The sequence below is a fragment of the Neovison vison genome, chromosome 3 (genome assembly GCF_020171115.1).
Source record: "Neovison vison isolate M4711 chromosome 3, ASM_NN_V1, whole genome shotgun sequence".
Taxonomy (NCBI): domain Eukaryota; kingdom Metazoa; phylum Chordata; class Mammalia; order Carnivora; family Mustelidae; genus Neogale; species Neogale vison.
The window spans coordinates 29,382,130-29,406,581 of NC_058093.1; the positions used below are offsets into that span (position 1 = coordinate 29,382,130).

At 47.7% G+C, this 24,452-nt stretch overlaps 1 protein-coding gene across 3 annotated transcripts in view; it reads right to left on the reverse strand.

Annotated features, from left to right (window-relative positions):
- Positions 1-24,452, reverse strand: part of NHEJ1 (non-homologous end joining factor 1) — a 77,536-nt gene that overhangs the window by 45,335 nt on the left and 7,749 nt on the right. For all 3 annotated transcript variants that reach the window (XM_044241618.1, XM_044241619.1, XM_044241617.1), the window contains exons 4-5: positions 22,734-22,872; positions 22,067-22,125 (exon numbers count right to left, since the gene is read on the reverse strand). In XM_044241618.1, the coding sequence (XP_044097553.1) occupies positions 22,067-22,125; positions 22,734-22,872 (198 nt within the window). The remainder of the gene's footprint in view (positions 1-22,066; positions 22,126-22,733; positions 22,873-24,452) is intronic.

Consider the following 24,452-nt stretch of genomic DNA (forward strand, 5'->3'; position numbering starts at 1 on the left):
TGTCCGTTATCACTGAGAACCTCACAGCGCTAGTCTCCTACTCCCCGCAGGGTCTTGTACAAGAACCTAAGCCCAGTGGCATTCAATAAACACTGGATAAGGATGATAACATGAACAGCCATCCAGCCCAGTGCCACTAAGTTGTCAGACCAGTTTAGGATATTGGCATGAAAACTCCTTTTTCCCTTGGCCCAGACATTTACTCTTAAGGTCTGCCTCCTCCTCAAGAGACTCCAGGAAATAGGGTTAGTTTTAAGTTCTAGAAACTCTAATCATTGCTGTTTTCTCCGAGCGAAGGGCCTAAAGGAAGACGGCAGATACCTCATGAATATTAATGAGCCTCTGCGGTCACATGAATATTAACAACACCCTGTGGCTTTCGGGAACAGCAGCCCGGCTAGAAGGCCTAATATTAACCTTGGCTAGGCCCAAAATGTGTGAAGAGCATATGCCCATAGGTCTCCATGGGGAGTAAAGAGTGCATGGCAGAGCCTAGTTTGGGGGTTGGCCCCTATGCAAACACTGGGCACAGAGGCAGTTAAGAAAGGACTAAACATTGTGCCCGCGTCCCTGGCACCGAGGGCTCTGTTAGCTGCTACCCGGGCAGAAACCCCAGTCCTCAGGCTTCACAGAAGTAAGGACGCAGAGACGTCCCGTGCAATGCAGGGAAGAACTGGGCGGGGGTGGGGAGGGCATTGATACAATAGCTACAATGGAGGATAAAGGGAAAATTCAAAGTCAGTTCTCGTTGGCCAAAAATCAGAATCAAACAATAAGGCTCAATTAGGTGACAAAATGCACCATTAGCAGGTCACATGATAACAGTAAGGAAAGAAGGATGGACTGTGGTGTTTCCAGCCCCACATCTCCCACGAGACTAGTGGACACAGAGGCCAACGACTTGGGTTTAAGAAGAAAGATGTTCTAGGCCTGAAGAAGCAGGAGATGGGAGGGATCGGGTTCTTTTAGCACCTCCAGATTCTGAACCCAGGGATTTGGGAGCTCATCAGAGAATGATGACTGCTCTTAAAAGTAAATTTTTAAAAAGTACCATGAACCAGAGTCAACTAAAGAAACCCACGGAGCCCTGGTCCAGTCTCAATTCAAAAACCTTCTATGGCCCCTGACAAATGTCATTAAAAGGAAAGGCTGGTCGAGTGGCCTTCTGCACTGGTTGGAATTAATGCTAATAGTAAGATCCTTGCTGTACTCACACAGAAGGACAGACGGTTAAAACTTGAAAAGCACCCCTTTACTCCTCTGGCCTGGTCCAACTCAAAGGCCTTGACCCCTTAGCTCTGTCTGAAAAGTGGTCCCAGCCCCCTTCGCACACCCTCCAGAGGACAGAGAGGCCTGTGGGCCCAGCCCAAGCCAAGGCGGTGAGAGGCCACACCTAGGAAGCGGGTGGGGACCGCGCACGGGAGCTGTGTTCTGTCACACAATTACCATATTATGTAGCTCTAATAAAAAGAAATACTTGAAGTTTTACTAGTGCCATATAATAAAGTATTTATAGAATCCGGGGGGTGGGGGTGGGCAGAGGTAGAGACTGGGAGGGGAAAAGGAGGAATCGGAATTGTTAGCAGGAGCCCTGGGGAGGACAGCTCCCAGGACGCATCGCACAGGTCAACTTCGGAGTCCGCAGCCTGGAACGTCCGGCCCGCTCTCGCCAGCCTAGACCAAGGCGGCCTACAGTTCACCCCCTCTCCTAACCGTCTGTCTCTGCCTTCTTCCCTGCTAACAGAGAAAGACACAAGGAAGTGGGAGGAGGAGAAGGAAGGACAGGATGGCAGAAGCCTGTAGCTGGGGACCAGAGGAAAGGGGAGACAGCTCAAAGAATGAATGGAATGTTCCATCCTGAGGCCCCACTCCTAGGTCTTGGCGTCCTCCATACCTGACAGTTTTGAAACTTGACAAAACAGGGGTTTCCATCCCTGCATGGGCCCTTCCTGCACACGGCCCACCCCCCTCCCAACCACGCTCTCCACTCGCCACCGGCATGAGGGCAGCGCGCTCCACACCTTCCGTGACCACAGAGCACGCACCCACGGCTGCTCCCACACACCCGCCTCCGCATGCATGGGCCCTAAAGCCACAGTGCCTTACGCACACACACACACACACACACACACACACACACCCCATGCTCACCACAACACACTCCTCCCCACGAGAGCTCACTGGCCGCCCGGCCTTCCCGGGCATCTTCCCGACCTGAGACACATCCTAGATAAAAACATTTTCGGAGTCTACAACCCTCTTTAACATTGCAAAATTTTCTATTACCCAGAAAATCTCCCCAAAGAAAGAGAGCAGTGAGGGCTGTGGCATTATTACAGAGGAGACTATAAACAGAACAAATATAGAGCGCTTTATTACAAGGCAGTGTGGGGCTGGTGGCTGGCTGATTACAGGGACACTCCCCAGAGCACTGTGCAGTCCCAGACCTCAATAAAGGCCAGACGAGAGCCGCTTTCAACTGAGGGGCAATTGGATCCAGGGGCCCCCCTCGAATCCCTTCAGATTCCAGTCCAGGATATGATACCTGCCTTGGTTGAAGATAAGAGGGAGAGCAAACACAATCTAGGATCAGCCGTGCTTGGCAAAGAACCGCCCGGCTATCTTCTCAAAGGCAAATACAGTGAGTAATATGGTTGGGGGTTCTTGAAATCAGCAGAGATCAAACTTCAGAGTTTTAAAAAAAGGCAAGAAAAAACCCAACTACAGAAATCAAGAACAAATTGATAGATTAAAATGCAGGCATGCCAGGGACAGTGCAGAGTGAGGAGAAGGACTAGGTTAGAAGGCAGGACGGGAAGCAGTACGGCCCGAATGGCTAAAGCAACCATATGACGCCTAAAATCATAGAAGGAAAGAGTGGGAAATCCACAAGTCCTCTCTTCTGGGCTCTGGGCACACAGCGTCCCTTCCTGGGTGACTCACTGTGGGACCACCTTCTCCCCTGCTTCATGTGGTGAGGGCCTCTTTATAAGGAGACACACCACGAGCCTTCTCCTCCTCCATCCCTGCAAGCCAGGAGAGTTGCGTCACTGACCTCCACACACTCCCTCCCCCCTCTTTCTAGCCAGCCGCCACACAAGGGATCTTGTCTTGTGGTCCCTGCGATCCTTTCATCTGGGCTCCAAACCCACTGTCACCTTGGCCCTGAATCACTCCCCAGGAGACACTGGGAAAACATTGCTGGACAAAGAGCGTCTGGGTCCCCTTATGGCTCGAATTTACTGGTCCCTGTTGGTGAGAGAACCCAGGCCATGCTCTTCCCTGCCCCAAGGCCAGGGCACAGGAGTAATTTTGAACCTGGCCTTGTGGCCAGCTCTGCCTACAGACTAGGTTTCCGCTGATCTGGGCGATACCCATTCCTTCCAGCTCCCAGGAGCTGAAGAATTAGAAAGGGCTGAGAGGCAGCCTGAAATGTTCTAGCTCATCCACCTCACTGGCTCAGTGGCTGAGAAATGGCCAGAGTTGGAAGAGGGCCAGCAAGGGTCTCCCCAGGGCCCCCAGCTCTGTCCTCACCCCACTAGACTGTCCTGTTCTCAAGGCAGCCCCGAGGAAAACATTTTGGCAGCCGAAAAATATCAGTGTTTCTCAGATCCTTCTCCAAGACTGAGGATTCCCCTCCAACTGTGTCTCAGAGACATTTCCATGTCTCACAGTCCTGACGCTTTTCCTTGCCCTGCGACGTGATGGTAATTCAGTTTGATGCTTGGCCGTTTTTCTACAGTTTCAGACCTGTATTTTGGCGGGGGGCGGGGGGCGGGGGGCGGGGGGCAGATTAAAGAAGAGTTACAGGAGTGCTTTTTTCCTCTCTGAGTAGCCTATCTTCTCAAATATATTTCATTAGAAATAAGAGCAGGAAGAAAAGCTCTATGCTAGAAAGTAGAAGGATGAGGCTCTGGTTTCAATAGCAATTACTTGTGGGACACTGCACCTCTTAATTTCTCTGAACTAAGCCATTATACCTCTTCACCTGGAAGCAGCCCTATTGGAGTAAAAAAAAAAAAAAAAAATTATGTCGATTTGTGTCTTCTTTTTATCTGAGTAGGTGATTGACATATTTGTGTTGAATTTTTCTCAATAAAGTCTGCTCATTTCACTTGCTAGTTAAAAGAGAATGAAATTAAACAACAAAAGCAAAATGTCTCTGCAGAATATATAACACACCACAAAATGTACTGAGTACCCACAACAAATTGTACAAGTTAAATAATACTGATAATATCCCTGCCCTTGGAGAACTTACCCCTGGGAGGGGGTAGGGGGGAGCAGGGAGCCAGATAAATAATTATAATGCAGAGTGACAGGGCCTATGAGAGCAAATAAAGGGACACACAAGAAAGGCAGCTAAATTGAACTCAGAGGGCCAGGGACAATTCCCCAGAGGAAGTGACATCTCTGCTGAAATCCAGACAAGGAACAGGAGTTATCCAGGTGAAAAGGTCTGCTGGTGGTGGCAGGGACTTCCCAGAGGGAACGCCATGTACCAAGGACTAGAGATAAGACAGAGAATAAAGGGCTCTGGGAGCTGACGGCAGGGATCTGTGCCTCGAGTGTAGATTTAGGAAGGAAGGTAGAAGTGTGGATGAGGAGGGAGTGTGGCCTAGCAGAAGAGTGGGAGATGAAGCTGGGGGAGGTAAATAGAGACCAGATCATAAAGGGCCTTAATGGTTTTATTAAGGAGGTTGGACTTTATCCTAAGGTCAAGAGGGAGCCACCGAGGAGTTTTAAGCAGGGACACGTGATGAGATTTAATCAGCAGCTTCCACCTGGTTTCTTTTCCTGATTGCAGATCCCTGGGGTGAGTGGGGTGTTAAAAAGAGAAGAGGCACAGAGGTGAGTCTGGGCTTACTTCTCTTCCTTCTGTCCTTCAGCAAGGATGGAACCTAGCAGGTTCCCACTCCCCCTCTCCCGGAAATTCTCCAGTCCTTTAAATTCCTGGCTTACTTTCCAAATAGTCCTCTCTCTCAGTGCCCTATTGCTCTTTCTGGCAAAGACAAACCTTTCACTGCATGGCCAGTCCCCTCCACCCTGCTGTCCTCCAGCCCTGGGCTGCGAGCCCCCATTCTCCAACTAGGCCTGTCAAATGACCCTGCCAATATCCCACGGTTCTAATCCAAGGCCCAGCCCTTATCTCTTACTTGAATTCCACCAACTCTGCCAATATTTACTTTTCTCCTCAATCCTAGATCTCTCAACCTCTGGAAACAATTTGGTGGCCTCCTAACAGAAGACTAAGATAATGCTGACCAAACACATGTGATCGATCTGTATAAGAAAGACCTCATATCTAGACGAAAATGACGGACTAGTAATTGAACCCTACGGAAAACATCCCCTCCTTTTCTTTCTTTACCTCAGTAAGTCATCTAGAGCTGCCACTGAAGACTTAGAATCACCACCCTGCAGGAAAATCATCGAGGCTGTTAATTTCGCCTCTTGGCTTTACCATTTAGCATGAAAATCACCGAACCTTGGCACCAGGAAAGAAACCTCTAATCAGTCAGTTCGAACTTCCACCCAAGCACTGGAGCTCCCTGGCATGACATGGCAACTGAGATCAGATTGTTCCTTACTACCTGAAATTTCCTTGAGAATTCCTTTTTCCAGGTTCACCTGGTGGCTCCGACAGTCAGGCGTTTGACTCTCAGCTTCGGCTCAGGTTGGGATCACACAGTTGTGGGATGCAGCCCTGCACTGGGCTCTGCGCTCAGCGTGAAGTCTGCTGGAGATTCTCTCTCCCTCTGCCTCTGCCCCTCTTCCTGCTCATTACTCTCTCTCTCTTACTCAAAATAAATAAATAAAATCTTTTTTAAAAAAACTCTATTCCTCCCCACGAACAGGTTCAGGACTCTGTGTCCCTTAAGAAATAACTCCAACTCACTGGGCCTTACAGTTCTACAACATTGCTATTCAAAGTGTGGTCGGCAAACTGGGGCTGCTCCATGAACTCTCTGTAGCTAGCCCATGATGAGGGAAGTGTGGAAATTGAATAAAATAAGCATTTACAAACTCTCGTTGCAATGTGACATCACTGTGACATCTGGACACTTGGTCAAAAAGACTGCTCTCAATGAACAGGGCACAGAATGGTCCATGTAATGTTGAACTTGTCACATCGGTCACGCACAGTAAGACCATGTGCCAGATTACTCTGAGAAGCACTGTTCTAGAAGGTTCCATGGGAAGAGCAGAGGGTGGGTTTGGGGACAGGAGGCTACCTCTTCCTTCTTTCCCCCTTTCTGGGTACAATAGGGCGTGAATCCGCTGCCTCGGAGGAGGAACAGGAAGCTTCCCCCGCTAAGCCGCTGGCTGCATGGGGTGAAGAGGAGGGCAGGAGTTGGCGGCCAGGTTATCAGGCAGTAACAAACTCAGCATCCAAGCACGCGACTTCCAGCAATGCAAGGAGTTTCCTTTGTTTTGGGAAAACAAGAACTGCAAGAAGCCTCTCCTTGACACGTTCTTGCCTGGCTTCGGGAGGAGCCCAACCGGCCCTCACACACAAACAAGACAGTCCTGGCCAGCGACAGACAAGCCGGTACCCTGACCACAACCCCTGTTTGCTTTTCCTTTTCCACCACTTCCTCAGCTGGAGGGCCACTGTGGGGCCATAGGTAGCTGCCAGCCTAGGTCACCATTCAAGAACGTCACCCCCAATGACCCAATACCTACTCCAGGCGACACTCTGACACCCTCTCCACAGCCTACTCTCTCTCCCCTCGGGTGGTACCTCGGGTCTGAGACCACAGGCTCCTGGCCCTTCCCTAGAGTTACAGATAAAGCCAGAAGCCTCAGAGCACCATTCTGACAGAGGCCATGGGATGCTCTAGCAAACTATGCTGTTTTAACTCTAAAACCGAGAAGATCGGCGTCAAGTGCTCCCAAAGAACGACGCTTGAGGTTTCCACAGAATATTCTAAACAAGTATTTTTGTATTACTTGAACAGAGTTGATTATATTAGATCCTCAGCTTCAAGAACCCTGTTATCACCAAGACCAAGATCTACATAAAACAATATATCTCTTTACGCAAGATGTTGTCAAAACTGAATTTCTAAGTAGCTACCAAGGGAGCTTCGGACCAAAGAGGGAAAAAAACCAACAATACTTGGGAGCCTCACTCCTGGGGTTTTCTAAACGGAGTCAGGTTGTCAACCTCCCAGATTCACGTGGACATGCCTTTTAAGACCAGCGACTTCAGGACAGTTTCTCTGAAAGCAGGGAGAAACCGGGCTAAGCAGGTTCCACTCAGACATTAAATCACAATCTAAAAATCAAGAGCCTTGGGGTCCAGAAACCCTTCTCCCTTTCTGGTTAATCAAGGGCGCCTCTCTTTACCCTGATGGCCCGGGTACCCAAGTTTCTATGAAGACTCATTTGTCCAGGAAGGGGAGGGGGTGAGGGCGGGACTCCCCCCCACTCCAGGCCCCCTTCACACCAAAGAAGGAGGAAACAGAATAAGCAAAATAAAATTCATAAAGCGAAGCAGTAATTATGGTGTGGTCAACAAGAGGCTGTCCTCAGGCCCATCATTATGTGGCTAAATTTAACGCCCCGCGCGGCCAGGGGAGCCGTGCGCCCCGGGCACCGTGTGTCCACACAGACGCCAGCTCTGCCACCTTCGCCCGCTCGACAGCCGCCAGGGCTGCCAGAAAGCAGGTCACAGTTTTTTTTATAGTCTGTTTACCAAGATGCTGTTTTTACTGCCGAGGTTTCTCTCATTTTATCTCTTTTTTCCCTTTTCCCCAAACAGACTGGCCTGTATTTTCTGTCCTGGTTCTTTTTTTTTTTTTTTTTCCTTCTTTTTTTTCTTTCTCCCTCTCTCAGTACTATTTTCAGAAGTCTAATTTTATATGGTATGTCCCTTTTTTTTTTTTTTTTTGGTAAATATTTGCCATGACTAAGCCAGGCACATCCAGTTTAAAAGGCTCCGTCCCACAAAACATCGGGTCTTTAATGATATGCATCTCATTAGTTTGCCCCATGAAAGGGGGTATAGAAAAAAAAAGGCAACTTACAGACTCTCTCACTTTTTACATCTAGAGAGACCTATATTTATATACGAGGACATTCTGAGCCCTGATATGGGGCTGGTACAAGGGTCACTTGATTCGGGCTTTGAGGCCTGAAAGAGGAACGATTGCAGGAGAGACAGGTTACTGGTCTGAATCCCACTGCTGGCTGATCCAAGTGGGTCTGACTGGGTCGGTGTAGCTAGAACCAATCCTTGGGACCGTGAGCAATGAGGGCTCTCTAGACCCAGTAAGCAGAACTCCGGGAAGTCTTCTGACACTCAATTTCCTAAAATGGGTGTGAGGAAACGGAGAACAAAAGGGGCCGACCCGTCTCTTGTCCACTGGCGGATGGAGTCAAGTAAACTATAAGTTATGAGAGTGCGGACAGAGACCCCCTCCGAGACAGAATTTCCACACCTCCACTCACCACCCAAAGCTCTTCTCCAGCTGGGCAAAGCCCGAAATTGATGGCGGGTTTTCTTAGTATTCGTGTTAGGTTCAACAAAGGGGCTTGTGGGGCCTTTGTAGGGCACTGAACAAAAGGCAGGACCTCCAGTAAGCCCTACCTGAGTACTTACTTGACTGCTTCTAACCCAGCTTGATCCTCTAAGATGGTTAGAGAAGGCCCCGCTATCCAATGTCAGGGGTGTTACAGACAGGTATATGGACTGGAGAGCCCCCGAGCAGCGGTTCAAGCAGCATCTCAGAGGAAGTCTGTACTTTGTACGGGTTACCAAAGGTCTGGAGTCCCCAGCGCAGTTTCCATGAGTCCAGTTAGGGATAAATGACAAATGCTAACTAAAGCATTTGTTAATGCTTTAGTTAAGGGTTAAACCTCTGTCTTCAGCTCAGGTCATGATCTCAGGGTCCTGGGATCAAGCCCCACATCGGGCTCTCTGCTCAGCTGAGAGCCTGCTTCCCCCTCCCTCTCTCTGCCTGCCTCTCTGCCTACCTGTGATCTCTGTCAAATAAATAAATAAATTTTTTTTAAAAAATAAAATTAAATAAAATCACAGGACACTGCTTTAGAAATTAAAATGCTGGTGTATTGGGTTATAAGGCTGGGGCTGTATCATACCAGTGATGAAGAATAAAAGGCAGAGAAAATAGCAAATGACTTTATGGGAGAGTTCCTATATACTGTGGAGAAAACTAGACATTCATCCCTGTCCTACTACATCACTGCTTTGGCACCGTGCTAGATACATTGATAAATGGACACTCTTTCATTCTCATTTTTTAATTCTATACCACTCTTCCCCTCTGCTAGTACATCTCCTCCTCAGACCTCATGAAATAATTACACAACAGTTTTTCTTGAATGGCTTACAAGAGCCTAGAGGTGTGCAAGACCAAAGGTTGGAAGAAAGCGATGTGGAGGAAGAAAGAAGGCCATCCTCAGGGCAGAGCTCTCTAGCCATGGACCCGGTTTTCCATCTCTTGCGTAAGTGGGATCTCCATAATGCTCACAAACGGGTCTCAGTCTTGCCTACTGCCCACCTAAAGTTCCAAGTGCGGCTGTGTAGCATGTGGCAAGGCTATGGGGCATGATGGAGTGACACTGGACCAGAAAGTCAGAGCCCTGGGTCCTGGTGTCAAGATCTACCACTGTCGGTCTACTCGAGAGTTCTTTTGTCTTTGTGGGGCCTAATTTCCTCAAAAGCCAAACAAAAAGTTTCAATATATTCTTAGATTGATAAAATCCCTTCCAGCTCCTCAAATCCCATGGCTCTAATCTTCTCTACATATATCTGAGATGCCACAATTGCCTTCATTGAGAGACTCACCTCAGCCCTTGTCAAGACTTGTAACTGAGTCTCGTAAGCACTATATTTACAAACAGGAGGACAGGTCGCTTCTGTAGATAGCTAATCTCATCTGTTTCCTATTGATTCTCACTTACCTCAATATCAGAGCTTACCCCAAAACTGGGGGGAGATGGGGGACAGTACTCTGCTGGGAGTATTGAGGTGTCCCTCCTTTGGTATCCACTAAATTCCACAACTTCCCTCTGTTCTTCCCCCCTGCTGCTGAGGCTGCGGCAAACTGAATGCTAAGACCATTGTCAGTTATTCCTTCTTTAGACCAAGGGGTACTGCCATCCTGTCTCAAAGCTCCGCCCCATTCCTAGCTTCACCCATACCAAACTGGAAGGGGCTCTGTGGGGTCAAAGATTCTCCATTGTATGGCCTCAGAGCTGCTCAGGCTTCCAGGGTAGGAGTAACAGAAGGCAAAGAGCTTTTCAAGGATTCCCTCAAACCACCACACATAGGAAGAGCCTCTCAGATTGTGTAACTGAATAAAACACCTAGCTCGGCAGCCACACAAAATCCTTTCACACTCTGAGCTCAAGATTCGCCTCTTCCAGAAGTACCTCTTCCAAACTAGCCTGCTACGGAGCCCAGAGCCCATCCAAATCAATCTATTTCTTCTCCCTCTGTGCTAACACAGAGTTTGTGTATTTGGAATATCCTTTGCATATATGTAAGTTTCGGTGGTCTGATCTCCCTCAAAAGTCCATCTTTCCAGGGCAGAAACCATGTTTTTACTTTCCAACATGATTCCACAACGTTTAATATTCTCAATGGTGCTTAAAACGTCCCATCCACATAGAGTTTAAACTTCTAAGTACAAAATCAAATACAGTGAAGATCTCCCATACAGAATGGGGGAAAAAATGCTTCCTGAGACTTTCTGGCAATTTCTCCCTTGACGATCCCCTTATGGCAGATAATAAGGATGCCTGTGAATCCTGATGTCTTGTTCTGCACACACCAGACAGCTAAGGTGTTCATCTGTGGGACTCAGTGTCTCACTTTTCAGTGTGACTCACTGTCCAAAATAAAGGGAAGGCCATAATAAGAGAACAGAGATAAGACTAAAGTTATGAAGCCGACACATCAGGAAAACTTAAAGGTAAATCATTTGATACCTTTGTCTTCCCTCTTTGTTTCTATAACCAGAGACAACATTTACCAATGTGAGAGAATCTTCCAAAGCCAAGGCCTTTAAGCTACAACCACTGGTTACTGTGTGCTTCCTGCCTACAAGGTACTGCTATGATAAGTGAGGGAGTAAAGACACAAAGTGACACGGAAGCTCAGAAGAGGCAAAGAACATGGCTGATCCTTTTACTTGTCAGTTTCAGCTGATACTTCTACTTGTCAGTTTTGCTACTTCCATCCTTAACAGAAAAGTCACAAAAGTCACAGGACCATCCAATTCTCTGTTTAAGTCAGTAGAACTAAATGCCCTTGGGAAGGACTTTAAAATTCTTAACTGAAAAGGCTACGTCTCCTGGGGAAAGAGGATGGAAATAGGCAGAAATCAAGTCATCTGCTTCTAAACATCACCCATGCCTTCCCACCATCTACAACTCTCAGAGGAAGGATTAATTCTCCCCCAGGACACTCAGCTCCGCAGCTCCCTGTTTTCACATGGTTGTTTCTTCACTAGCTTAAGTCTGTCCCTTTCCAGTGGCTTCTCCTTTGCTTTCAGACACACATGCATCTTTTCATCTTCAGAAGGGGCTTTGCTCAAGCCACCAGTAGCTCAGCAGCTGGCTCTCACTGCCTTTTCATCGTGCAGCTTCTCTGGGTGAGAGTTCTAGACTCATTGTCTTCATTGCCTTATCAACTGATTCTCTGGCTGCCTGCAAATTTGCAGATGCTGTACAAGATCACAGATGGCCTACGGTCTTTCTTCGGGCGGACAGGCACCCATCCTCTTTCCCACATGTGGCACTGTGCGTCACCTCCAGGCGACGGGAAGAACATGGGACTTGAGTAAACAACTAGGAGCAAATCGGGTGAGCTGACCTGAAACAAATTACTTAGCCCTTGACCCCTGCTTCTTTATCTTTAAAATGAGAATAAGACCACCAACCTCATAGGTTTGCTGTAAGGATTAAAATTTATAAGTTAGATGAAGCACCCGGCCACTGTGTCTGGCACATGCACAGATATGCTCGATTAACCATCTGTTCCCTTTTCTTGGTTAATTTCTACTCTGCTCAGATTCTCCTCCTATCTGCTCGCACTTCCTTCACTGGCTCCTACAACTCCTTCCAATGAGAATTGTTCCCCAAATCTCAACCACTGGACTTTTGTTCTTTTCTCTGTGCTCTTCCCAGCCAAAAAAAAAAAAAAAGAAAGAAAGAAAGGTCCATTCTTGTAATTTCAAATATTTCTCCTCTGCAGCAGAGTTCCAGATCTCTCTATTTCTATATGTTTTCTCAACCAAAGCTTCAACACTACTGTGTCATCACTTCCCAGAGCATTGCCACTTGTAGGTCCTATAATCAATTTAAATCCCAAAATGTATGGGAAAAAGACTTTCATCTTATATTTTGAAAGAAACTCAGATTATATAGAAGCCATCTTTATATATAGAGAGAGAGAGACTAAAGCACTGTTTAATCATCATAATGAAATGAATGGACTTTTATGAAACCCTTCCTCTACCAGGGGAAGAGGAGAGAGACTCAACTATGTGGATCTCGCAAAAATGCTCCAGAAGTAGGAGAAGCTTACAGTTCAGGCCGAAGGAGGCTAGATGTTTGCCAGAAATAAGATCTCAGTCATCACTGCCTCACAGCTCAATTCTGAACTAAGCAGATTTCTCAGACTGGAAATGAGAATGAAACCAAATGAGAGACTAATAGTGGATTCAGTGGAGCTAAGCAAACAAATAAAAACCAGCTTTCATTTCAGAAGTTGGAAACTTCCTTTCAATGAAGTAAAGTATACAAGCCCCCAGAACAGTGTCTGGTAAGCTGTGCTAGCCTGTCGGGGTCTAGATACAGGGTGCATACGCAATCCAGTTTTCCACAGACCCCTACAAATCTCTATTGTCTTACACCCAGACCACATATCTACATTGTAGGTCTGTCTGTCCCTTGTAGGCATCTGTGTGAGTAACACTTGATTTTGAGGCTTTTAGGATATGAGAATTGGGAAGCTGATCAAGTCCTTCACTATCAGGACTCCCAGAATCAGAAATCTATCTCTTGGCTATGAGTAATTTTATCCCATTTGTATTTTTTTTAAGATTTTATTTATTTATTTGACAGAGAGAGAAATCACAAGTAGACAGAGAGGCAGGCGGTGGGGTGGGGGGAGCAGGCTCTCCGCTGAGCAGAAAGCCCAATGCAGGGCTCAATCCCAGGACCCTGGGATCATGACCTGAGCCGAAGGCAGAGGCTTAACCCACTGAGCCACCCAGGCGCCCCTCCCATTTGTATTTTTATATTGATTTCCCTTTTGTTTGCCTCAGGTTTTTGATAAGTTTTCTTTTGAAAGTATAAGCCCCTATAATACCCTATAAAAGGAAAATCAATAAAGAGGCCTTTTAATATATTCTGGGGCCAAAAAGAAAAGAGGTGGTAGCCACTGGTAGTGGGGTTCAATGGTGCCTACAAGAACCACACTGAAAAAAACCCAAAAAGGAGGCAAAATTACCAAGAAATGTAGCTGAAAAATATATGCAGCCATCCCTTCCTCCCTGGAGATCTTCATTCCAGAGCTCAAATACTGGTGGATTTGTGCTTTAAATAAGGAAAACCATTCCTTTGTATGCCCAAGATTAGATTTAATTGAGCCCCACCCATGGTTTTCCTAGTCTGTCAATAGGACCACTATTCTTCTGCTCACATAGGCATACCACCGACAGCCTAATCTTCCCAAAGATCGCTTTCATATGTCAATTCTCCAGCCAAAACTTTCCACAGCTTCCCACTATCTACAACAGTAATTAATAACTGCGAGAAGGAAGACCCCAGCTCCTTCTTGGGAGATGAGCCTGTTTGAGAGTCACAGCATGTAATGATAGATGTTCATAACTGCACTGAAAATAGCAAATAAATGGATTCCCAGTAGGGAAAAAAAGCTGAAATACATTTACCTTCAGAATACACTACCAAACTTCCAGCCCAGCTTTTAAAGCCCCCAAATAAACTAGCCTCGAGTTCTTATCTTGCTAACCTATTTTCTGCTAATCCTCACCCATTCATTATGACTTACATCCTTCACCCATGAGTTTCCCAGTTAAAATGCCTTCCACCTATTTCCCTAGCAAAACCCCAAACCAACATGAAAGTCCAGATCAAGCCTTGCCTTTTGCAGGAGTTTTTCCGATGACTCCACAACTCTGGCCCTTACTATCATTCATCGAGCACAGCGAGCTCTGGTGATTGTATTATCGTCCCGTGTATGTCCACAGAACCAGGCACCGGACACACGTCCAACATTGAATCCCGGAAGAATGAATTCACTGCAATTTTCTCTAGACGGGAGAACGGATGTACATGATAAAAGACAGGACAGCCTCACGCCCCAAGACTTACACTGCTTTACAATGCCCATGAGGGATACTGAAGAAACATACACCAAGTCCTGTATCTTCTTCGACGTACTGAATACCAGGCGTACAGTTGTTGGACAGCCCTGCTAACTGTGGAGGAAGAGCCCAGGGAGAGGAAAGAGTGAGGAAAGAGGAAACTTACTAACTTGCTTTTGGCTGTATGACTAATGTTCTTTCCAGGATTTTGGTAGGCTCTCCTTCTTTTGGTTTTTGAGATATCTAATTTCTTTACTGGGTCTAAAAGAGAGGCTTTGGGGGCTCTCAGGAATAAAAGATTCAAGATTTGGGGCACCTGGGTGGCTCAGTGGGTTAAGCCTCTGCCTTCGGCTCAGGTCATGATCTCAGGGTCTGGGATCAAGCCCAGCATGGGGCTCTTTGCTCAGCAGGGAGCCTGCTTCCCCTCCACCACTGCCTGCCTCTCTGGCTACTTGTGATCTCTCTCTCTGTGTCAAATAAATAAATAATACCTTTAAATTAAAAAAAAGACTCAAGGCTTATAGCTCATCTCCAAGTTGGGACCATCTCCCAGTAAACAGGCGCGTAGGAGAATGGCAATCTGACATTCTCTCCTTGGGCAATTCTCTCCTTAGGCTACTTGTCTAGTTGCCCCAGGGCTCTCTGGGTCTTAGGCTACCAACAGGTGATAAATTCACAGCCTATTTGTAAGATCCGGAAAATAAAGAGAAGAAGTAAGTGAAGATGGCCTCATCCACTCAACAAGTATTTACTGAGTGCCTACTGTGTGCAGAGGCACTGTTCTATGCACTTTGGATAAACCAGGGCACAAAATATCCATCCTTGTCCTTGCTCACCTGCATGTTCTAACAGTGGGGGAAGATACCATGAACGATGAATGTAAGGAAATAAGGAAATTTTACTATATGCTGGAAGATGAGTGCTACGGAAAAACTTACATGTAGAGCCATGTGCTGAGGGGCAAGGATGTGGCTTACAGTTTTAAACAGGATAGTCACTGTCAATTCCATTGTGAAGGTGACATTGGAACAAAACCACATACTGTATTTTAGACACATCTCTCCTTAAGAAGTAGAGCTTAGTTACCCTCCCCTTTGAGTGTGGCCGGAACTTGGTCCTTCACTTCCAACGGAAAGATTACAGCAAGAGGGTGAGATGCTGTGACTCCTGGGATTAGGTTATAAAAAGGCTGTCATTTCCATTTTGGTCTTGGGCTGTCTCTGGGATCTTCTGCTCCAGAGGAGGCCAGGACCATGTCATGGGAGCAGCCCTATGACAGGGCAATGGCACCTCCAGCCAACAGCCATATGAGAGAGCCTGGAAGTCATTTCTCTGCCCCTCCCAGCCAGCATCTTGACTACAACTTCACGAGAGACCCTGAACCCAAATCACCTCGCAAAGCTGTTTGCAAATTCCTGGCCCTCCACAACCGTTTGCTGTTTTAAACCATGCCATTTTGGGGTAACTGGTTATAAAGCAATAGAGAACTAATCCAGAAATAAAGGAAGTGAGGGAGTTGGCCACACTGGTGTCTGAAGAAAGAACATTCCAGACAGAGGAAACAGGCAGCAGAAAGAACTAAAGGCAGGTGGTATTAGAGAGCTAGAAAACCAGCAAGCAGCCACTGAGGGCACAGGGAAGAAAAGGAAGAAGAAAGTAGTAGATGAGGGCAGGAAGGCCTTTGGGTTTTACTCTAGAAGTGTAATGTGAAGCCAATGAAGGAGGTTGAGCAGGGGAGTATCATGATGCGATCTGTGTTTTATTAAGATTTCTCTGTGGGTAATGGGCCAGAAAGGGGCGTAGGGAGCAGCAGGGACATCAGTAAAGACGCTATTGCAATGAAGCAAGAAAGAGACAGCTGTGGCTCAGACTAGAATGGCAGCAGCAGAGTTGAAATTATGGGTGTACTCTGAAGGCAGAGCAAACAGGATTTCCTGATGGGCCAGATGCGGGGTGTGAGAGAAAGACAGAAGTCAAGGATGACTCCAAGGTCTGAGGCCCTGGCAAGTGAAAGGGTGACGTTTCCATCAGCTGAAAGGGGAGGAGGTTGTTGGAACAGCAAATTTGGGGGATAAGATTAGAAGTTCAGGTTTGGGGGCGCCTGGGTGGCTCAGTGGGTTAAGCCTCTGCCTTCGGCTCAGGTCATGGTCCCAGGGTCCTGGGATCGGGCCCTACATCAGGCTCTCTGCTGAGCGGGGAGCCTGCTTCCCCCTCTCTCTCTGCCTGCCTCTCTGCCTACTTGTAATCTCTGTCTGTTAAATAAATGAATAAATAAAAATTAAAAAAAAAAAAAGAAGTTCAGGTTTGGCCATGCTGAGTTTGAGATTCTATTGGACTTCCATGTGGAAATGTGAGCAGGCAGTCCAGAGTTTGGGGGCGAGGTCTAAGAATAGATATTAAATCCGGGATTCGCCGACAAGGCGGAAGTGAAAGCCAGGGGACTCCCTGAGATCACTCAAGTGAAAAAAGATAAGAGCACCAAGGACGGAATCCTGGGGCACTCCCACATTAAGAGGTAAGGGAGGGGTGCCCAGCTGCCTCAGTCAAAGGAGCATGGGACTCTTGATCCTGGGGTGTCAGGGCTGTGAGTTCAGCCCTGTGTTGGTGTAGAGATTACTTAAAAAAAAAAAAAAAGGTAAGGGAGAAGAAGAACCAGCAAGAGATTCTGAGAAGGAGCAAACCAATGAAGTAGGAAAAAAAGCAGAAGAGTTTCATAGTATGGAAGCCACATTAAGAAAACATTGAGGAGAAGGAAGTCACAAGCTTTACGAAGGAAAAACCTAAATGAGGGTAGATGGGCCAACTCAGTTTTCCCGCCTCCCTATCCGTCCTTTTCATTTCCATATCCTCACTTATGCCAAACACTATGGCAGAGGTCTGTACTGGAGGCTTTGGGAACAGCCGAGAGTATGCCAGCACCCGAAAGAAGAGGGCTAAGGAAAGGAAAAACACTCATGGAAAACTCACGAGAGGGATGAAGTCTGTGCAGTCAGGAAAGTTGAGTAGAGGTCTGTCTCGAGCACAAGAGGGAAGAGAAGTCCAGGCAAACTGGTCAAGGGATGTATGGGCATCAAGACTTCCGTGTGCCAGAGTGGCCACGAATCAGGCTGCAGAGGTCAAGGGGACCAAAGCATGAACGACCTTGTGTGCCATGCCAGGAGGTGGAACCACTGAATGACCAAGCAATCGGGTTGCAGTTTCTGTTTCAAAGACACCACTCTGCGGTAATACAGACTCAACTCGAAGAGGAATAAGGACTGACCGTGTGACAAGTCAGGAGGCTGCTGGAAGGGCAGACCAGAACCAGAAAATGTTGTGGGCCGGGGTGCGGGGGGGATAGCTGCTACTCTTAGCAACGGATGGCAGAAGAGAGGAGAGCAGATTCAAGAGACAGCCGACGAGTTAGGCTTTGGAAATCAGGACAAAGAGAAAAGCAGGTACCTCCCAAGTTCCCAGCTTTGAAAGCTGAACGGATACGGGTATGATTCCCCAAGATAAGGAATGCCAGAAGAGAATTCGATCTCTTCTGAGGTGTAGGGAGGTGTAGGGGGTCTATTTTGGACATGGGTAGGGTGCTACAATGTGGAATATCCAAGTAGAAGTCAAATAAAAGTGCAGAAAGAAATGTGGGCTGCCTAATGAAGATAGAAAATTGGCCCTCGGTGGCATACTAGTGACAGTTCCAAGAGAGATCTGGGTGAGACAACCCAGAGAGGGAAGAGCGAGGCGAGAAGGACACAGTCTTGGGTGACACTAACATTCAAGGGGCAGGTGAAGCGTGGGACGCCAGCTGAGGAAACCGAGCAGAAGCTGTCCTCCATGGATGAAATCAACCAGAAGGCAATTTCCAGGTTAAATGACACCTCCTCTTTCCCCAGGCAGCTTTGATAAAACCCCTAGCTTTCTAAGAGCAGAAAAGAGTATCTTCCCAACTAGAAGTATCTGCCTGAGCACCATTTAGGACGCTCAGCAAATCAGTGTCCACCATAGTTACATAACTATAAGTACACGCTAAAAATTCGTGAAGGTGTTACACTGAACGGATTAAATGGTACGCCGCAATGGGAGTGTCAGGCGGACCTGATACTTTCCTCTGAAGACAGGGACGGAGAGGATCTCGCTGTGAAGTGCCCCCCCCAACCCCCGCCCCTTAAAGAAGCCAACTTCATGCAACTGCTCAGGTTTTGGTGTCAAGGGCTGATTCCTGGCCAGGGGTTGCCAGCTGCAGAGGGCGGGGCTCTATTTTGGGCTGCCTGCTGTCCCTGAGCCTGGCCGAGTCTGGTTTGAGCAGCACGCAGCCCCAGTGACTCACACACCCAGGCCAACCGCCTGTGGCTCAGTGGCATGGCCTCGGAATGCCAGCCTCAGGCCAGCTCCCTCCTCACCCCATTACACTGGGATAAATAAATAAAGAGCCCGCCAGCAGCCGCACAGCCTGATGGCAACCAGATGGAGAGCGGGAGGCGGGGACAGGGCTGGGGGAAGGAACTCCCTCCAGTGGACCAGAGTGAGAGAAGGCCACACCAGCCTCATCCTCCTAAACTTTGCTCACGCAGTTCCTGGGCCATGTAAGAATCGTTCCCGAATCCTTGACTCATCTCCTACTCTGAACAGTGCCTCCCAGCCCCCAGTCCTAGGAGATGCTCTCTGTGGGGATCTTCCCTCTATGAAGAGCACACCAGCAGCCACTCCTCCCAGCTGACCCAAAGAACACTGCCAGGACGCCCCCTCCAGTCAGGCCACTATCGATGGGCCCCCTTGGGCTCCCTGGAAATGCGAAATCCAAGGCTGGGGGGGCGGGGGAGGAAAAACAAAAGAACCAAATATGAAGACATAACCCCTGGTCAACCCTTAAATATTTTTGCTGGCCCTAGTATCCTAGAATCCTCCCTGTCCTACTGCCCTCTGTGCCCTATCTCTGTGGCCGCTCTCCTAGAACCAGGAAAAACAGACCCCAGCACTGACCGTGAGGCCCCTCTGACATCAGCCCTGCTCCACCGCCCGCCCCCCCAACCCGTCCCCCGCACCTTCATCCCAGGCTTTCTGTCCCTGGTTTGTTTATCTTCCTATGTTGCTTATTTTGATGGCACATCCTTTCAGCTGTCTTGGGTGACCCCATGACCCTTCTGTGTCCTGTTTGTAGGACCCCAGACAAGCAGAGTCACTGAAAAGGTGCAGTGGCCATAAGAAATTCTGCGGTCCCATGAGGAAGCTGGTTCTAGCAGGTACGCAGGACACTCCGTGATCCTGGAGGACAGTGCAGTGATCCTGTCCTTGCGAGATTGGGAGTATGCCACACTCTCCTAGCCCTTAACCCTCCTCTAACTGGTGTGCACGACCCATTAGAGAGGCAGAACAGGGATGATCCCTCCTCCTAAACGTCCGGCTACAGCAACATGACCTTAGGCAAGTCACCTACCCTGTCTGAGGCCCACCTTCTTCACCCAGGAAATGGAAAACTACAGCTACCTGTTTCTCAGATCCTTTGAAGATATATAAAATTCTGTAAGTCTCTGTGGTTTGGGTGTGGTCCACCCAGGGCTTAGAAGACCAGTATTCATGAAGTAATTGATTCCAAAACACCAATACGCCTCCTGGGCTGCCCCGAGCTTCTGTATGCTTTCTCATTCCACAACAGCAGGGTTGTGCCCTGCCCCCACCCCTGCCCCAAAAGCATGGAAGAGATGAGCTTCCAATTGGACAAATGAGAAAACAGAGGCTCTGGGAGCACTGATTCAACCAAAGTTGCAAAATAAACCAGGAGAATAACCCAAGACCCCAGATACAGAGGTCACAAGCAGCACTGTATCCACAGGCCACATTTCCCCAACTTTCATGAGATCCCTCTCACCCCCCCGTTCCCAGCACACGTTTATCAACATCTTCTTCGACAGACTTATGGAGAACCTGCTACTCCTACGCACTGTGTTCGGCACCGGGGACATAGAAATGCATTCGATGCAGTCCTTGTCCCCAAAATATTCAGAGATCAATGGAGAAGAAAGGCACAGTCTCACAGAAGTATAAACAGCAGAATCTATCACACAGTTATAAGTGGTAAAACAGAGGTAGGAACCAAGGTACGACAGCAGCAGGGAAGAAGGATTATCTTTACAGGGAGAGTCTGGAAAAGTCTCCTAAAGAAGTCAAAGCCCACACTTAAAAGACTAATAGAAATTTACAAGGTAGATAAGGCCAGGGCACTGGGCGTTATAGATAAAGGGAACAATGCATGCCAAGACGTTAAGGCTAGAGGAAGGCATTTTGGCAATCCAAAGTCATTCTCTGTGACTTAAAGCATAAAGTTCATAATGAAAAATATCAAGAAACCAAGCTAGAGGGGTATGTGGGCACCGGATCAGGAAGAGACCTTCTGCTGGGCTAAGAATCAGCCTTGCATTGTTTAGCTAAGGGGCTGGGGAAGGGAATCAGTATGTTGTCCCCAGCCTGTGTTAGCCTCCTTAATCTGAACACTTAGAGACAGAGGAAGTTATCTGACAGAAAAATGGCCGAGGACATCTCTCTGCGGCAAGTCTAGGTTTAATGGTCTCTCTTTCCCCATAAAGACTTGAAATCTAGTCTACTTCAAGATGTAACAGTGTGAGCTTCTCTTCTTCTCCAGAGTTAGACTGCTTCAGTAGATGGACTCAGCACTCAACTTGCCTTTTTTGTTCTTAGTATTAAGCCCCGAAGCATGATGGCATCTTTGCTCAGCCAATGTACAGAGGCAGAACAGAAGGTTCCAAGTCAAAAACACCTGCTTTCTTCCTGCCTAGCCCTGGGAAAAATATGAGTTTCATGTTCAAAAGAAATATGAGTCACAATCCTTGTCCACAAGGGGTTTACAAAGTAGCCTAGATGGCAAGACAGAAATACGAATGATCTATACAGAACACGATACTATAATAGCATTATTTGCTTACATAGTGAAGCACCAACTTGGGTCACATGTATAATTAAAAAAAAGGGCAATAATGCTAAGGTACCAACTGTACAAGCAACAAGTCCTAAAAGAGTTAGAGAAGGAGAAGATCAATATTGACTGGTATTATCAAAGGTCACTATTATTAATACTCCCCCCTGTTTGGCATTTAATAGATGTTTCTTTTGGCCAAGCTTAATCCTTAGAAGGGAAACCTAGGCAGGAGCTTCTGACAGGCCACAATTATCTACTCCCCATTCATTCCTTTGCCAGTCCCCTTGTATAAACACTGTGATTTTCCACAGCCTACTGTGCCCACAAGACAGTTCCCAAATGGTAATCCTGTGCTTTTCACGTTACTCTGCTGTGGGATATTGGAGGGGCCCAGACCAGTAATAATGACTAGCCCCCCCACTCTATAATCCAGACCTGTGATCAGATCTTAACAAGCAAAAATGGATCAACTGGTCAACCAAACTTTCCAAGGTTAGGGAATTCTAAATGAAATTCCTAGGGTTGTGAGCAGAGAGATGTTTTTACAAATGTTGACCAGCCCACTTCTGCCTTTTATATTCTTGCCCCTTATTTCACCCCATCTTCCCCCTGGGCATCTCAAGTTTTATCAGATTTTCTATAGGCAACTTATCCAGAGAAAGGTTTTCCAAGCATGCAAGCCACCTAACACCCAAAATGCAAGTCAGTACTCAGGCACCTAGAAAGAGAAAATAAAGCAAAACTGCGCAAGGGGAAAGGAAATCCTTATCGTGATATACTCTACCTCTACCATAAATTGTTCCAAGAAGGAATTTTCTTCAAATGGCTCTGTCTTCAACCGATCTGTAATAAGAAGGGATACAGAAAAGAAATATTAGTCTTAGGATGAGTTTCCTGCCTGTGAGAAGGAAAAGAAAAAGAGCCCAAGATTTCTGGGGAGGGAGCACATACACGTGCAACACCCAGAGTCCACTGGGAGAAGGGATGAAAGTATGTGAGCGAACAGGAGGCAGAGGAGAGGGCGATCAACCACACAGGACATGTCCAGTGGCGGGTGCACTCTAGGCGTTCTTTCTGCCACAAAGACGAAGGTCGAACTGAATTTTTATTCTGAAGCTGGAACTATGCTTCGGAAGGTCCCAAGTGTGTGTTGCCCGCCCCCCCCCCTCCCCAGTTTTATACAGCTGTTGGCCCTTTTCCAAGGTCTGTCCTTGCCATTGCCCAGGGCAGGGCTGGATGGGTTACAGCATCTATGGGTCACTAGGGTGCCAGTCGGGTCCTTGAGGCAGAGGGAAGTGTCACCGGCATCAAATCTCCAGTTACAGTCAGGACCCAGCACCCCACCTCCTCGGGGAAGCACACCTCTAATGCAGATGACCCACCCCTTTCCTGAGTCCCTTTGACCATCTGTCCCACTCCCCACCCAACACCCCCAAAGAATGCCCTCTCACCTCGGCTCAGCACAGCCCCACTCTCCTGGTAGTCCTGGATCTCTAGATCTTTCATACGAAGCATGGTTGCTAGCTCCCTCACTTGGCACTGCAAGGTCAGACTCATGCCCATGAGAGGACGAATCAGATGCTGGGAGACCTTTCATGCAAGAGATATCAATCAGCCAACAGGCATGGAGTACTCCCCACTGTCTTAGGAACTAGAAAAATACTGCAAAATAAATGTTTTCACCAGAACTTACCATTTCATAAGCAAGGAACCCATTGGCATGACTGTAACAATACAATAACAATATAGGTAGGTGAAAGAAGTTCAAGGGTTTTCTTTGTAGCCTAGATTAAAAGGGTGGGAAGAATAGAGGAGAACACGTGGAGAGGCAGCCTGGGGTGGTGATTTTAAAAGGTTGGTAAGAGAAAGGTGTTGCTTCAACTCTCCACAGAGCCGGAGACAAAAGCAGAAGATCCAAGTAGAACTTTAGGAAAGTAGGCGTGGCTAAAACAGAGTGTGCTGGCTGGGGCATAACAGAAGACAAAAAGCAACAGACAGTAGAGAGCCTTGGAATCTGTCTCGGATTAGACCCAGACACTGATTACGAGCCAGTTCAGGGCTGACGATAGCCCAGAATGAGCCCAGAGTTTCACTCTGCTCCCAGGAAGGTCACAAAGTCTGAGATCATCAGGACAGAAACCAGCCAGTCCCCGAGAGGCCAGCCTAGGAAGGAAGAAACTCGCCAGCACACCTCGCTCCTAGGTGTCTTCCAAGGTAAGAAGGACACAAGCATGAGCACACCATTGTGCCGCCGGGACTGTGTTCTCACGCAACAACGTGTAACTATAGAGAATAATCCACCCGCACAAGGTGTCCACTGGCCTGAGAAAGAAAAAAGCCTTAGCCAAAGAAAGTAACTAGAATCATTCATCTCTTTGTGACTAGTAGAGGCTCTGGGGGTCCCTTTCCCTTCTCCCAAAGAAATGAGCCCAAGGAGTCACCAAGAAGAAATGCCCGAGATCAGAGGTCAGAAACTCATTCCGTGTGGGCCAGGGGGTCAATATTTTCAGCTCTGGGGCCCATACAGGCCGTCACAGTGCTCAGCTCCACTGCTGCAGCAGGAAAGCGACCACAGACAACATGTAATACATGACGGTGGTGGGTTTCCAATGGAACTTTAGAAAAACAGGCAGCAAGCCAGAGTTGGCCCACTGGCCATCGTCAGCCCACCCCCCAGGCTTCTCTAAGGACAGAGCACAAGAGGAGAGATTGGGGGAGGTAGGGGTGGTGAGGGTTAGAGCCCGCAGCTTCTGCACCACCACCAGGACCCAGCCAATGCAGGGGTACTGATGCAGAGTAGAAGACCAGAAGTCAAATGCAGCTGTAAACATCCGTCACTTCTCACCATCATGCTGCACACCCCAAGCTGGCCCTGGTCCTCAGTTCAGATCCTGAGGATAAGCAGGAAGTACGGCTCAAAATGAGACCAAAGATCTGCTTTGGGAACATTCACCTGCTCCAGACCCAACCCTCGTTCCTAGGAATTGTTTGGTTAGGTTTGATCCCGTTTGGGGGAGTTCAGGAGGAGAAACAGGGGACTCCTCAGATGAAAGCAAGTCCGTGTTTGGAGCAGGGAGCTGAAAGTAATCACAGTTGGTAACCAAGGAGCATTGCCTTCCCTCTGGTGACAGCCCTCAAATAACAGAAACTCCTTAAGGGGACAACCAGCC